This window comes from Falco naumanni, chromosome 2, assembly GCF_017639655.2.
Source record: "Falco naumanni isolate bFalNau1 chromosome 2, bFalNau1.pat, whole genome shotgun sequence".
In the NCBI taxonomy this organism is placed as follows: Eukaryota; Metazoa; Chordata; class Aves; order Falconiformes; family Falconidae; genus Falco; species Falco naumanni.
Window position 1 is genome coordinate 63,660,141 of NC_054055.1, and position 15,292 is coordinate 63,675,432.

General features: G+C 37.8%; 1 protein-coding gene across 2 annotated transcripts in view; it reads left to right on the plus strand.

The window, feature by feature from the left end:
• MYO16 (myosin XVI) overlaps positions 1-14,708 on the plus strand; it is a 405,668-nt gene extending 390,960 nt beyond the window's left edge. For both annotated transcript variants that reach the window (XM_040584517.1, XM_040584516.1), the window contains one exon: positions 9,800-14,708. In XM_040584517.1, coding sequence (XP_040440451.1) covers positions 9,800-10,033 — 234 coding nt within the window. In that variant the 3' untranslated portion in view covers positions 10,034-14,708. The remainder of the gene's footprint in view (positions 1-9,799) is intronic.
• Positions 14,709-15,292: the final 584 nt, after the last annotated feature.

Here is a 15,292-nt window from a genome sequence, read left to right on the forward strand (position 1 = left end):
GCCTATTAGCTGGAAGAAATCTTTGATCATCTTTGAAGTAAAATGTAGCAACCAAACAAGTCTGGTGTAATAAAAAAATCACTAATGCCTTTGTAAACACATAACATCCAAGAGACAACATAGAATGTTACATATTTATCATTGATCTGAATCAGTATATCCCCCTGAATTGTGTTTGTTTATTGTTTTGACAGTAATGTCAAAGAGTTCTCTTTGTAATGTCACATACAGACAAAAATCAAGTCTTATAACAGAGTGTGGCTTTATTTTTAGAAGACTTACAGTCAAAAACATGTGACTTATAGATTAAATGGTATGAGGTAATGCATAGTATAAATTCATCAACAGGTACAATATCCTGTGTTTCTGTATCAAGGGCTTTTGGAGGGCTGATGCCCCTCTCCTCAGCATGCCCTAGATCTGACTGACCTCCAAAAGGGAAAACACAGGTTCTCCTCTTTCAACAAGTAGGTGCCACAGTCAGTTCCCTGCACATTTGATGCTCCTTTTTTGTCTCCACTGCTTCATCCTCATCACATTTTCTCCTGGTAGAAGGCTGTGATTGTTGAGGAGAAGGGAACAAAACTTCCTGAGCAGTCCTGTGCTCTCCCTAAGCTCAGGTGTTTGGCTGAAGTGTGTCGTTATTCCCCTTGGGCTGCTGCTTCAAATTTTAATTCAATGGAGCATGGTCCACTAGCCCACTGCTGGCACCTGTGGAGAGTGACTTCATGTCTGACTTAGTCATAAGTGCCTGGTGTGAGAGAGAATAATTTGGTCTTTCTGCCCTTCATTTTATTGCTGTCACACACTGCCACATACGTGTAGATCAGCAGAGATTTAGACTGCTAACAAACCATAAATTAAGTGGTGTTTGCCTCTGATGTTGTTTGACCATAAGTGTAGTGGTTTTATACAAGAAGGGATGATACATAACATTAGCAAATATGAGTCGATGTTTGTTTTTGTAATTGCTTCAAAAGCATTGTGGCAATCCTAGTCTCTAACTGGTCAAGTAAAGTATCTCCATTAATACCAAAGCAGCAGTCATCGGTCAAGTAGCAACATGATTCAGTTTTTCAAATATTTCTTGTTAGATTATGTACAAAGTGGTATCACCATTGTTAGGTCAGCTGTTCTGAAGACCTCTATGATAATGGTTTGTTTTCAGAACTCATCTTGAGAAAGGAACAATTGCTGTCCTGCACATGATATTTTTCTCAAACATCAGAGGTGAATTAGGAGGATGGTCTGAAGGTTTAAAAGATCATTCCAGTTTATCTGGAAAGAGAAGTATTACCTTAGAGAAAAAAAAACAACCAGACAAACCAAACCAAAACAACAACAACAACAACAAAAAAAAAAAAACCACAAAACCAAAATCACCTGTATATTTTAATATTCATTGATCTTTCAGTCATTCTGGGAAGGTGTGGTTGGTATCAGAAGTCTAGAGTTGAAAGAAGCTCAGCCAAAATAAATAATAATAAATAGATTAATAATAGAAACCCACAAGATCCAAATAAGCAAATGAAATACACCCCTGTTTTGAATGTATAGGCTTGTCCAACTGTATTCCCAGCTCAGGTAATCGGAGTGCCTGACGTATGCTGTCAAGTATTACTGAACATCACCTACCTTGTTCTAATACTGTCGGCCAGGTCACACATTACAGCTACACATAGGATTTGTGTACTGATTTTATATCTTTGCAAAATAGTATCTTTATTTAATTGCTGAAATACCTCCAAGCTGTATGGAAGGCAATTAAGCTAATTAATTGAGAATATTGTGGTCCCAGCCTTCACTGAGAGAAAGGTACACACATACAGAAGACCAAGCCCTGCTTTTGCAACTAAAATATATTCCTGAAAAAAAAAAAAAAATCACCTAAACCTAAGCACACACCACACGCTCCCCCCAGAAAACAAACAAACAAACAGAGAAAACCCAAAGAGCATGGAAGAAAATCAGACAACTTATACCAGAAATAGAATTGTAGTCAGATGAAGAACATAAAATCTTCTGTCTCAGGCACACCAAAGGTATTTGTAGCCCATGAATCTCTTCACTTTCTGACAAAAATGAGAAGATGCTGATGCCTAGGGAAAACAGAGAGATGTGGGGTGCCTTTTTTGCCAGAGTGATCTCTCTGTTTCCAGTTATCTGTGGGGAAAGGCCTTCTGGAGGCAGAGTTATTTTGTAGCTAGTAATCCTTAGTGGACTTTTCTTTCATGGATTTTTCTAGAAAATCCTTTCAGAAAGCCAAACGAAGGCAGACAAGCAATATTTTTAGAATGAAGCTTGAGAGTTTTCCAAATATCGTGTGCTAGGAGAGGGCTGGACTGGGCAATCAAAGATGCCTGTACCTGCATGGTCTCTGACACCAGAATATCCTCCTTCCAGCATCACCCCATGACTGATATTTGGAGGAAAATTAAATCTGGCCTTCAAAAAATCTAGATAGCTGAAAAATGCTTGTCAGAAGGGAAAGCATTTCTTCCTGACTCTTGTGGTGATCTTATTTTGTTCAGAATTGTAATCCCTTTTCAGTTTTGTATTAAATACAGTTACTTTTCAGATTCCCCCAAGTTTTAAATTTCAGCAAATTTATAACTTCTTTTGATTTCATCTATATGACACCTGTTCTAAAAGTAGTTTATTCTTTTGATGTAATAAGAAATTTTCACTGAGAGAGAAAAAAGATTTTCTTGTTTAGAAAAAAGCAAACATAATATATGTATCAGTTATGGATCATCATGTTTAACTCTATTTAAGCTGGCATATCTCCACCAGAGCAATTCCAGATTTGCACCAGACAAAACAGTTGTCATCTTTGCCATTTTCTCCTTTCCCATAAACCCATTTGCCATCTATTTGGAGAGCTTTGTTTTGGAAGATTGTAAAGTTGCTCCAACACAAAGAAAAATCATCAGCAGTTTAAAAGAACTATTAACTAAAATCACTTTATTGTTGCATATCACATATCAAGTGACTACATCCAGTGGGTCTGCATTCGGAAAAAAAATGCCTGTCCCAGCATTCACAAGACAATCACATGAATCAGCTTAGATCCCAGTGGTACATTTGTATTTGACGATTTTTAATTGGAATTTAGAAGCATGTAAACTCATTTATCATAGCTGCTCTCTACTCCCTGCTGGGGTCTTACATGGGCAATGCAGATTTCCCAATCAAACACAAATTTACATATTGATTTGATTTATGTTGAATGCTTGCCTAGGCTTCTCAACACACCCTTGGTTTACTGTATCTTTCCCCTTTTATCTTTAAATGAGTATTGTGTTGTTAAATAACATGTAGGCTGACAGATTTTTTTTCTTTTTTTTCTTAATTCAAGAATTGGTGGAAAAGCAAGCCTTTCCTAATTTATGCTTTTTTTGTAATGCAGATAAAACCTAAGTATGTGTTTGAACCTGAAGGGTCAGGAGTTTTTGAGAGGTTGCAATGTGACTGTCCTGTAGTTTGGAAAAAAGATGTGACATGCATGTTTGGAAGCAGTCAGTGTAGGGGCTTATCAGATGCAAAAAGAAAACAGAGAAAGATGAAGCCATTAGGAGTTATAAACATTTCTGTGAGGGAGATGCATGCCATAATTCCAGAATTAATGAATTAAATTGCATCTTTTATTTTGAAATGATAGGTAAGAACATCCTGATCACTTCTGTCTTTAAAACTGATGATCTGCAGGAGACCCGCTGGGGTTTGTGAACTTCTTTTGAGGGCTTTAATAAAGATAACTGTGACTCACCTATTGGCTGAAAGTTGTTCTGCTTACAGTTTTAGGCAGCCTACAAATTGGAAAAAATTAAAAGCGTGGGGTTTGTCAAGGCAGTTCCATTTCTAAGATAATTATGATAATTTATTGTCAACATTTTACATATGTTACATAATTAATTTTAGATCCTGATCAAATTTTAGAAAGGCTTTTCTAAATCATTGCTTTTCTAGACTCAATCTCCCCATGGATTCCATGACGGTACCTCAACTTTACTAACAATTTAGAGCAATAATAGAAGAGAAACATAATGCTGTAATAATTAATTGTGAACATCTACTGACAGTTACTTTAAGGCACCAACATTGACAAATTATTAAAGAAAATAATTGCAATATTTCTCTAAAGGGAAAATATGGACTAGCTACCTCATGCAAATGTCTCAGGAACACATGCTAATATACTGTACATGTCCTTAAACTGTTTTGTGATTTAAAAGTCTGCTTTATGTTGTGCTTATAAGTCTATATTCAGGGATTTTACTAAAACTTACAGAAGGAACTAAAAACAGAACTGTAATAAAGCATGCAGAACTACATTTTGTGAAAAAAAAAAAAAAAATATTGTATGTTCTAACATCCAAGAATGTAATTAAATGGAATAATAGAATCATTTAGGCTGGGAAAGACTTTTAAGATCATCAAATCCAACTGTTAACCCACCACTAAAGCATCTTCCTAAGCACCACATTTATGCATGTTTTAAATGCTTCCAGTGATGGTGATGCCACCACCTCCCCAGGCAGCCTGTTCCAATGCTTGACCATCCTTTCAGTGAAGAAATTGTTCCTAATATCCAATCTAAACCTACCACAGCACAACTTGAGGCCATTTCTTCTTGTTGCTTGTTATCTGGGAGAAGAGACTGACCCCCATCTGTCTGCAACCTTCTTTCAAATAGTTGTAGAGAGCAATTAAGTCCCCCTGAGTCTTCTCTTCTCCAGGCTAAACAACCCCCGTTCCCTCAGCCACCTCTCATAATGCTTCTCCAGACCCTTCACCAGCTCCGTTGTCCTTCTCTGGACACGCTCCAGCACCTCAGTGTCCCTCTTGCAGTGAGGGGCCCAAACCTGAACACAGGATTCGAGGTGCGGCCTCACCAGAGCTGAGTGCAGGGGGACAGTCACTGCCCTGGCCCTGCTGGCCACACTGCTTCTGACACAAGCCAGGATGCTGTTGGCCTTCTTGGCCACCTGGGCACACTGCTGGCTCATCTTCAGCAGTGTGCCCAGGTGGTGTTAACCAGCACCCCCAGGCCCTTTCCCACCAGGCAGCTTTCCAGCTGCTCTTCCCCCAGCCTGTAGCGCTGCGTGGGGCTGGTGTGACCCAAGTGCAGGACCCAGCACTGAGCCTTGTTGAACCTCATGCAGGTGGCCTTGGCCCATCGATCCAGCCTGTCCAGACCCCTCTGCAGAGCCTGCCTGCCCTCCAGCAGATCAACACTCCCCACCAACTTGGTGTCCTCTGCAAATTTACTAAGGGCACACTTTGTTCCAATTTCTTGTCAGTAGTAGTAGAACTACCAATTATAGAAATACCAAGTAACTGCAAATAACCAAAAAAAACCCCAAACTACTAGAGTACAATACACATTTTTTTAAAATTAAACTCTACATTTGGTCAGGGAGAGAGCAAAGTGAGGTGAAACACTCAAAAGAATCTACTAATGAAAATTAATAAATCTCTGGCAGACAGTTTAATGAGTCCTTTGGCAATAGCTTGATGATAAGACTGTTGCATTTGATACACAAATAGACAATATAAGCTCTTTGTTACTTCTGTATGTTACAAAATATCCTCTGTAAAGTTACAGCATTTGATTTTTTAATGCAGAATGAATTTCCTGAGATTCTAGATTCAAATGTCTAAATAACTCAAACTAATGTTAATTTTAAATGGACCTGTTAACGTGAAACCTTCAACTTTCCAGAGTTAAAAACTTGCTGGAGTTTTTAACTAGCCTAAGAAATAAGACTATAATTAAAATTAATTATTGACTTACCTTGCAGCATTTCATCTTGATTCTAAGACAAAGTTGAAATCCAGTATGTCTGCTTTAGGCCGCGAGTGAAATTTAGGCAGAATTCAGAAGCCTAAATCCACAAGGCGATTCAGGATCTTGGCTCATTCTCCAATGACTGCAATACTTAAATGCATATAACTCAGTAGGCAAAATTGTGCTCTGACATTTTCATGGTTGCCAGCATACAACCAAAGCGCTCTGTCTCCACGAGCTCTTGTGTGCTAAAACGACATTGCAGTTTCCAGTGAATAGCTTTGGTAATTCCACATATTCTTCTCTTGTGCGTCACTGTCTTTGATACTTCAGCTTTTCTTCTTTGTTCAGTAAGGACTCCAGATACCAAACACAGGGATGGTGTTTCCACCAGATGGCAGGGCTGTTAAATGCTATGTATTCAAATGCTATATGTTTTTGTGGGTCTAGCCCAAATGCTATGTTGCCCATGTCTGAGTGACCATTGACTTTGAGTAGGAAAATCCTGGTTTACAGTTGGTATCATCTCTACCTTTTAATGGGTGAAGTTGTTTTTTCATTGTTCATTGAAGAGATCAGTAGTCTTCACAAAATACGTGTTTGGGATATGGAGCTGTAATGAAGAAACATAGCTTGCTGTTTTACATTCTGCTTCATGTAAAATTATTATACGTATAACAAATCTTTAGCTTGTCACAGGTCTAATCATGAATGGAAAACAGAAAAGATAGCATGTTATCCCAATAGATCTAATTACATTCATTGATTCGTTTAAAGCTCTGACATTTCTTGTGTGTTTTCCTCCATTTCATTTCCACTGCATTTCTATCACGTCCTTCATCAAAGTTCAAATATAAACTTTTCCTGGCTTACTTACCAGATCAATCTCATAATAAGTAAAGATTTTATAACTTTTTCCATCCTTTTTAAAAAAATACAGTCAAATATGTACACTGATTTGTGGACTGCACCAACATTTGTCCACTGTATACTGGAAAATGAGCTCTATAGTGAAACTGCTGACCCAACATTAATTTACAGCTTACATAAGCAGGGTCAGGATAATAAAGCTTCTTCAGTGCCTATAAGCTATAAATAGGATGCATTTGTCAATTGCCCAGGCAAAATGTATTCGCTTTTCACCCTGCACCTGTGTGCCTTTATGTTTCTTAGAATAGCAGTGGCACTGTCTCTATTCAAATACTTTGTCCATCTTTCAAAATCGAAAATTCCTCCATACTTCATTAGTCATGCTATCAAACTTTTGTCATTTGAGCACATCCAACAACACAGGGTTTCAAAATATCTGTTTTCTTATAAGTATACTTATCTACCAGTATTCAGGCACGTCTTTCATTATTGAACTCTGAAACTCGTATGAAACTCTTGCGACAGCAATATAACATAGCTTGCTTTTTGTATGTTCTAACACCTCTCTGAGAAGCACGCCTAATACAGCTTCATGAAATGCCTAAAATTTAGATGCAAATAAAGTTTCTAAATTGGGAAGATTGGATTCTAGTCTGCCTGTTTTGTAAACTGGGTTATGCCCGCAATTTAAAGCCATGGAAATCTATAGAAATTGGCCAGAGTAAGTCCCAAACTATACATCTGTTCTATAAAATAAAACTACCTCTCCTGTCTTTCTTGATAAATTGTTTCTAATTACAAAGTTTTTATTTGTCATCTAATCTTTCCTACTCACACTGGGGAGGAAAAAAAAAAAAAAAAGAAAGGAAAAAGAAAAGCTAATGTGTTTTGGTACACAAGAAATCTCTGATATCCCTCTAACCATATCTGTGGAAAATTTAATTTTCCTTTGAGTCACTGAGATGCCCTGTTACATTTTGTGTAAACATAAAAGCAAAGAGGTTTTTGATTTCATAGTGTTATGCAATTGGGATGGCACCAAAATACACTTTAATGTAGTCTTTCAAACACTTTCCATTTTTCTTCTTTTTTCTTAAAAATGCAGAATTTACAGTTGTACTCAACATTATAATACCTTTTATTAAGACATGCATTAATAAATGTTATTAAGATATGGTTAATGCATTTCTCTTTGAAATTTCAACCAACCAGAAGTTAAGCAGATTCCCCATTGATCTTCAGGCACCTCCATGTAAGGGCCCATTCCTTCCCTGACAGCACGTGTGAAAGGTTTGACTTGCACAGGACACATTTGAAGCAGCAATGTAGAACCCGTGTCAGCTTCCGTGGCCAGGTACCTGCTGTTCCACGAAGGAACATCAGGAGCCACAGGCAATAGCAGTCTTCTACCCCAGGGACCCTCATGGCTCATCAGTGACAAAAATGCCCTTCATGTTGCTCAGCCCTCCTTGCAACTGGAACCGACCACATGCGTAGTGTCTCATGAGCATTTAAGGGCACTGCACATCAATTCCTTTTTCATGGTAACTAATATGCAGCCATCCCTCATTAAGATAAGGTTTATAAATGCAACATTGACAAGAATAGCCATACTTCTCACATGAGCCCGTTGTGTGAGGTATGAGCATTTTCAGAATGTGATAGGTACCTCTTATAGGTGCCCCTGGTGGAGTTCTTAAGAAGGAAGGTACCAGGGTAAGGGCCATGGGCCATTAGCTGTTGTGTTGGGTTTGGTTCATATCCCTTAGATAGTCCTCTGCTACAGAACACCCGCAAGTGAATAGCTCTCAGTACCTCCTCTAGGTGCTGCTGTGCTGCGTAGGTGCTAAGTAGGTCTTAAAGGTTGGTAAGATGGGCTTCATAGCTTCGTGGACTTGTCACAGGGTCTTCAAACTGACTTGAAAAAAGTAGACAATCATAGGAACAGAAAAATAAAATGGGAGGGAACAGTTTCTTCTAAGTGGTTAATGGATCTATTACCGAACTGTTTGGCTACTTCAAGATAGATCTAGAAATAGTTTCAGGCCAACTGAAACTACATTTTAAGTTGTTAATGTATTCTCTGGGGCAAGGCAAGGGCCAGCCCCTGGTTCTAACGATAACACCTATCTGTGACTACCTGGTTCTGGCTGTGATTTCTGGTTCTGACTGTTTGGGTATTTACATTTAGGGGCAAAACCCTCCTACCTCTGCAGCTGCTATTTGCTCTGTATAAAGGAGTATTTTGTGAGTATAAAAATATTATATGACAACAGTTTTAAGACCAAGGTGCTCGAAACACGGACTACTTATAACTATAGGCAGTGCATTTTGTGTTTTTCAGAGGACTGTGTTCATATACCTTTTGTTGATATAGGGGAGTTTTTTCCATTTGTTTCGTTTTTAGCATCTGTTTCATAAACTTCGCTTCTATGACTTTTAGACATGAGACTGAAATAAGGCAATTCTGAATAATTCATTTTCTTTATTTTCAGTGTAAAGAATGGTAAATGCATAGAGGGGTCAGTGAGCTAAGCACACAGTTTAACCTTTTTGGAATTTCAAATTATTAACAGGGTTCTTTGATCTGTTTTCTTTCAGCTGTAGTACATATGACAGCAGCTTTCCCTCAGCAAGGGTAGGACTTGAGTGCTTACCCACACATCTATTTATTTCCTTAATTGTAAATGTTAGAATGGCAGCGTTCACAGCCACTCACCATCTAACATGGCTAAGCCAGGGCACGCTGTAGCAGTTGCAGGATTTCTGTTCATCATCCTACTAGAATGTGTGGGTAAGCTTATAATGCTCCGTGGTGCCCTTTGCAAATTATGGATGGAGAGCAGAAGCTGGTTCACTCCTATCATGGCGCTTGGCAGTGTAGAACACCTCTCATGAGGTCAAGGGAAAGTTCTTTTGCTGAAAGTCATTATTGTTTACACATCATTATGAATGTCACTGAGCTCCTTACAATGGAGATAGGAAAACAGGACCTGAATCTGCCCTGCCCACAGGTTTACATCCATGACAAAAGGGGCAGAGGATCCTGTGTGAAGTTTCAACATGGATGTTGCAGTTTTACACTGCCAGGAGAATTTACTTCATCCATTTTTTTTATTATTTCCTTCTCACTAACAGGTTATTCACCAGCTTAGACTTTCAGAGAATGAGAGTGTGGCTCTGCAAGAGCTTCTAGATTGGAGGAGAAAGCTGTGTGAAGAGAGAGAAGACTGGCAGCAAATCTTGCACAACACAGAGCAAAGAATCACAGCCCCACCTCCACCCCCGTGTAAGAAGCCAACGCTGCTGAAGAAGGTCGACGATACCTCCTGCAACAGACTGTCTTCAGGCATATGGGATACCACCATGTGATTCAGATGTGTGTGTTTGCAGACTGTTAGGAATGAAACCGTCTAATGACTTCAATCTGCACAATCAGCAAGTTTTCTTCCCTTCATAAAGCATGCAGGGATTTTTTACAGGCACTCGCTCAAGAGCACAGGATGGAGGAGCTGTTTAGATCTGTCGTGTGTGTGTGTACATGTGTGCATTTGTTCTTTTTATATATATATATACACATATACATACATGTGCATCTGTAAGTATATATATGTGTGTGTGTATATATATGGAGACAAACTGCACTATAAGTAGTTTAAAAGTATGAGACAGTCACTTGGAGTTCTCCTATGGACAATGAAGAAACTATGTTAAGCAAATGATGATGGCGAGAAGTGGCTGACAGGCATTTTAGAGAGATCAGGAGAGTCTGTGTGCACACTGTACAGCTGTTTTATATAGTACAAAAATATGATGTTTCTTGTTCCCTAATGAATGGTTTTATTATATTACATGTAAACATATATATATTTCTTTGTAGATGTCTGTGTTCTATTGGTGTTGCAAACCCGAAGATTATTTACATGTTTATTACTGGTGTTTTATAACTTTATGCAATTGGTGCTGTTGTTCTTTCTTCAAAATACAGGTAATAAATTCAGTACTCACATTTTTCTTTCATATTTTATCTTTAACAACATACCAAACAGTTTCAACACTGTGTTCTTTCTTCAGAACTGGCAATATCCTTTCTAAAATCCAATCCTGAAATTCTTGCAAAGCTCCTATATACAGGTGTGATTTGATGTTGTTCACAGTCACAAATTGGAGAGCATGACTTCTTTTCAGTGGACTTGTGTTTCTGAATGTGTAAACTGTGAATTCTGCAGTTACATCTCAAATCTTATTTTCATTCTGGGTTATGTAAAATAATGAGGCACTCATTTAGATTAGGTATGATTTGAAATTCATACCTGATTATGCTTAAGGTCAGGTGTCAGTGGAAAGATACATAATGGTAATGAGTTATGAAAATAGGGCTGTGATTTACTGTTACAAGCCAGAAGGCTTTATGGAGATGGGTATATCAAAGGATTATGTCCTTACGGTCGTACAGTGATGCATTTATACCTCAACTTTCATGTAACAAAATGGTTTCAGAAATTGGAGCATTCTAGCTGGCAAACATGAGTTCTGAGTAATGTTAATTTATGAAAAACATACTGCTGGCAACTTGTTAGCTACTGCTCAGCAGTCTTTGAAATACAGCTTTGCCACTAAAAAGTGTAATTTATATATATACACAGGTATTTTGTAAGGAGCCGCTTATTTTAAGTTTTTGGAGTACGCAGAGCCACTGAGAAAAACTTTTCTTGGCTGTTTGCCCCATTCCTATTGGGATCCAGGAAAAAGTACTTGTAGTTTTGCAAGGGGATGTAGGACTAATATTTTCAAATGTAAGCTAGGTTTAAAAAACCAAGCTCACCCTTGGTTGGAAGTTGTTGAGAAAGGAAAAAAAAAAAAAAAAAAGAAACAAAACCAAAGAAAAACCTGCTTAGAGACGTACCTTTTCCCATCGTGTATGATAGAAGCTTCAAGCAGGATGAATGGTAAAAAACAGTCACATGCTTGTTTGTTTTTACAGGGAAGCAGCAAAATTCAAATCGTTCCCACGAGTCTCATCAAGCTGTAGACAGAATTAAGCACCTTCTCTTGCTAGACATTAAAATAAACATTTCAAGTGGGCAAGGAAAGGAAGACACCAGGTTAGCTCAGGATTTTACCAGTTAACTTCACAGAAGTCCTCTCTGTGAGATTACCCATTCCTGTTTCATGGAGAAGCAGGCACTCTAGGCTCTGAATCTTACCTTCAGCTGATGTAAGTGGCCATAGAGCATTACTTGACCCAGGAGGAGCAGCTAACCACTGTGAGGTTATGCAGAAAACAATTCTCACCCACTAAACAATTATGTCAGAGCAAGGCTTTGCCTGGAAGAATTGAGGTTTCTTGTCTTTTCGCTCAGGTAACCAAGGATACAGAGAAATCCCTGTGTGAGAGTGAAACGAGATGGCTCCAGAGCTGGATGCAAGGATGCTGATTAGTCTGACCTTGCAACTACATTGCTTCCAGGATGCAAATTATTATGCCTACACGGCACAGCATCACTACACAGAGCCATAACAACATCTACCCATCTACCCAGCTAGTTTAGCAATCCTGAACACCTTACTGCACTGAGACATGCAGACATGCCCTCAGGCTTATTGCTCCTCAGACGGGTCTGGCAAATAGCCCTCTCCTAAGCTCTGTCATATTGCTAACTCTAATGCCCACTAGCTGGCTTGGTGACTGATCGCAATCAATCCACAGCAGCCTGAGGGTTTAGGGCAAGCTGTAAAAACTGACTAAGAAGCCAGTTTAGATCATGCCAAGATCTCTGCTGCGGCAGTGAGCTTGCTACCAGTCACCAAGCTAGTTATTTGTGAGGTGAGCTTGTGTATCTCCAGATGACACTGTTGTCATTGCTGCACTTGTAATGCAGGAGTATCCAGAGGGGAGAGAATACATTTGTCAAGTTTAAAATATATTAAAATGTAATTAAAATGCAGTTCACAATGGGAAATAGTACAAATGCACATTATACGATTTGCAATCTTTACTAAAAGTTGTGTTACAGCCGTGATCAGCCTTAGCTGCAGGAGCTCAAATGGGGTCTAACAAACCTTTTTGCTACTCTTTCAAAGTCTGTATTGTGCCCTGTTACGGCAGTATGAACCAAGTGTGGAAAAAAGGTATGTAGATTTACTAGCAGCTTCATCAATGCAGTTACAAAGGAGAAGCCAGTGCAAGCCTGATTCAGGCAATCTGATTCACCAGACAATGAGAAAGCAGATTATTCCCTGCTGTGTAGAAGGCCTTTGTTCTATTTTTTTGCAAACTTGGTTAAGACATATATTTTCTGGGGCTCTTCCTTCAAGCATGTTACCACAGTGCAATCCAACAAACTAAACAGCAGAAGATATGAGAACTTTTTTTCGATTTTGTTATTAATTCCAAGTTATGTAATGGCTAACTTTTTACTGGGGAAGATTTTTCAGGATATTCCATTAAAATATAGTACCATAGGAATAAAGAATTTGTGTTAAAAAAATGTTTTAAATATTTCTGTAATGGCGGTAAGACACTCCAGAGTGTGACTTATGATGTCATAATTCACACCTAGTGTGCTCATTGGTCCCCTGGCCTTTGGCCTCGTGCCTAACAATGCAGTTGGTAGGAAATTATTATACCATAATTCACACCCTACTGTGTCTTATTGCTTAAATAACCATACCCCCAGAGGTGTCTTAAAACTACCATTAAAGTTTATATTCTGTATCAAAATGTGTTTACAGGGCTGGGAAAATATACTATTGACATTTTAAAATGTTGAAAAGTAGTTTTAGCAGAACTGTACAATGCTTGTAAATTAATCTCCCCGGTGGAGTACGCAAAAGCCAATTACAGTATTCCTTGAGTATATGAAGTCCTCTCTTGCACATTAAAAAATAGCTTAGACAAAAAAAAAAAGCCTTATGAATTTAAAATTCTAAAGGGAAAGATTAAACTCTATGAGCATGCTAATGCCCTTAATATCCAATGAACAATCTAAAATATATTTATATTTGCAATAAAGCAATTTCAGGAAGCTGGGGTTACCATCAGATAATCCCTCCTCCACGTTGTGCCTTATTGCTTAATTTTTAATATGTGAAACAAACAAAACTTCTAACAAATCAGCCTGTCTTTCAGTATAAGGTAAGAAGAATCAGATATGTTTTGCGCTTTAAAAAGTCATTGGTCTTAAAGCCAAGGGAATTCTGAAACCGTATTAAACCACAATAAAAGAAAACAACAGCTGCTGGCATGAGAAATTTTTAAAGCTTGTAAACCTTACTTGTTACTCCTGCAAGAGCACTTGTAATATTTTAGTTGCTGTCGTTACATCCCTATTGCAGAATATAAGCAAAACTTTGCTTTTAAAAACTAATTTAGATGTCCAGAGAAATACTTTCGCCAATATTTTACAGAAGACCTGTGTACAACATGAAGTGATACGCCTTTTAAAAATTTGTATTGTTTACAAAACAATAGTATAATTGTTGAATAAGTGGGTTACATTTGCCTTTTTGCCAGTGATCCTTTTCTATTCCTTCTAAAAGGTTGACTTATTTTCGTTAATAACTTTATTATACTGCAGATCCTTTGTGTGTGGAACAAAGAATTTAATTAACTTACTAAGAAAGAGTAATAGATTGTAGCATAGTTCTAAAGTGATAGTAATAGCCATATTCATTGTAGTTTTTAATTCTGTTCTATAGTATTGACTTCCCTAGTAATCCTGTTATTCTTATCTCTATAAAGCCTGCTAATATCTGAAATGCTCTGAGGAACTTAAAATAAGTTTTGCCATTCGCTTGTTTAAATAATAAATGTGATTAAACTCTGTACAAGTCAGTTTTCCAGAATGGTATTAAAAGTTTCATGGCTTTGTGTTCTAAATATATAGTTTTTAAAAGGAAAACACCACGTGAGCTTAACTATTTGACAGTATCTGAACAAAAGAGATGGGTGTATAAGGGAATGCTTTTCTTCCAGTTTCGCTGTTCTCTGTACCTTCAGGATTTTCATTTTGAGAAGAAATAAATAAATCCCAGTGCTGGCTTATACCGTGGCTGTGAGAACTAGATCATTAGCAAAGACTGTCTGTCCTCCCACCTGTGGTCTGGCCCTTTCCCCAACCACATGGATGTATGCTGGATCTGGCTGAATCACGCATTATTCTGTGAAGTGTCTTAGGTAAACAAGTTGTCAAGCCACGATTTGACTTTTTAAGGATTTTTGATCTATTAGAGTAAACAAAAAAAAAACCATCTTGAATTAGCCAGAAGTAATTACTTCAACCTTAAGTAGCTTGCTTTGGTTCTCATATATGTGAATAAAATCCCCTCTTAGCCATTTCTTATTTCCTTTTCTGTCAATTTAGGTTAATTTTCAAAGAGACTTTTATGATGAAAAAAAGAAGTGGGTAAATGAAATCTGGCATAACCTTTAGATTTAATTTTTGAAATTAAACATTTTCCTTTAAAAATATTGAAATAGAATATTTCAATATTTTTAATGTGTTTCACCCTTTGTTTTCCAGCAGAAATTGTTTGTTGCATGCTGTCTGAATTTACACATAATTTCAACTCTTCACAGACATACTTTTTCATAAATCCACTCTTCTCTGAAAAGACCATGCTAATGAA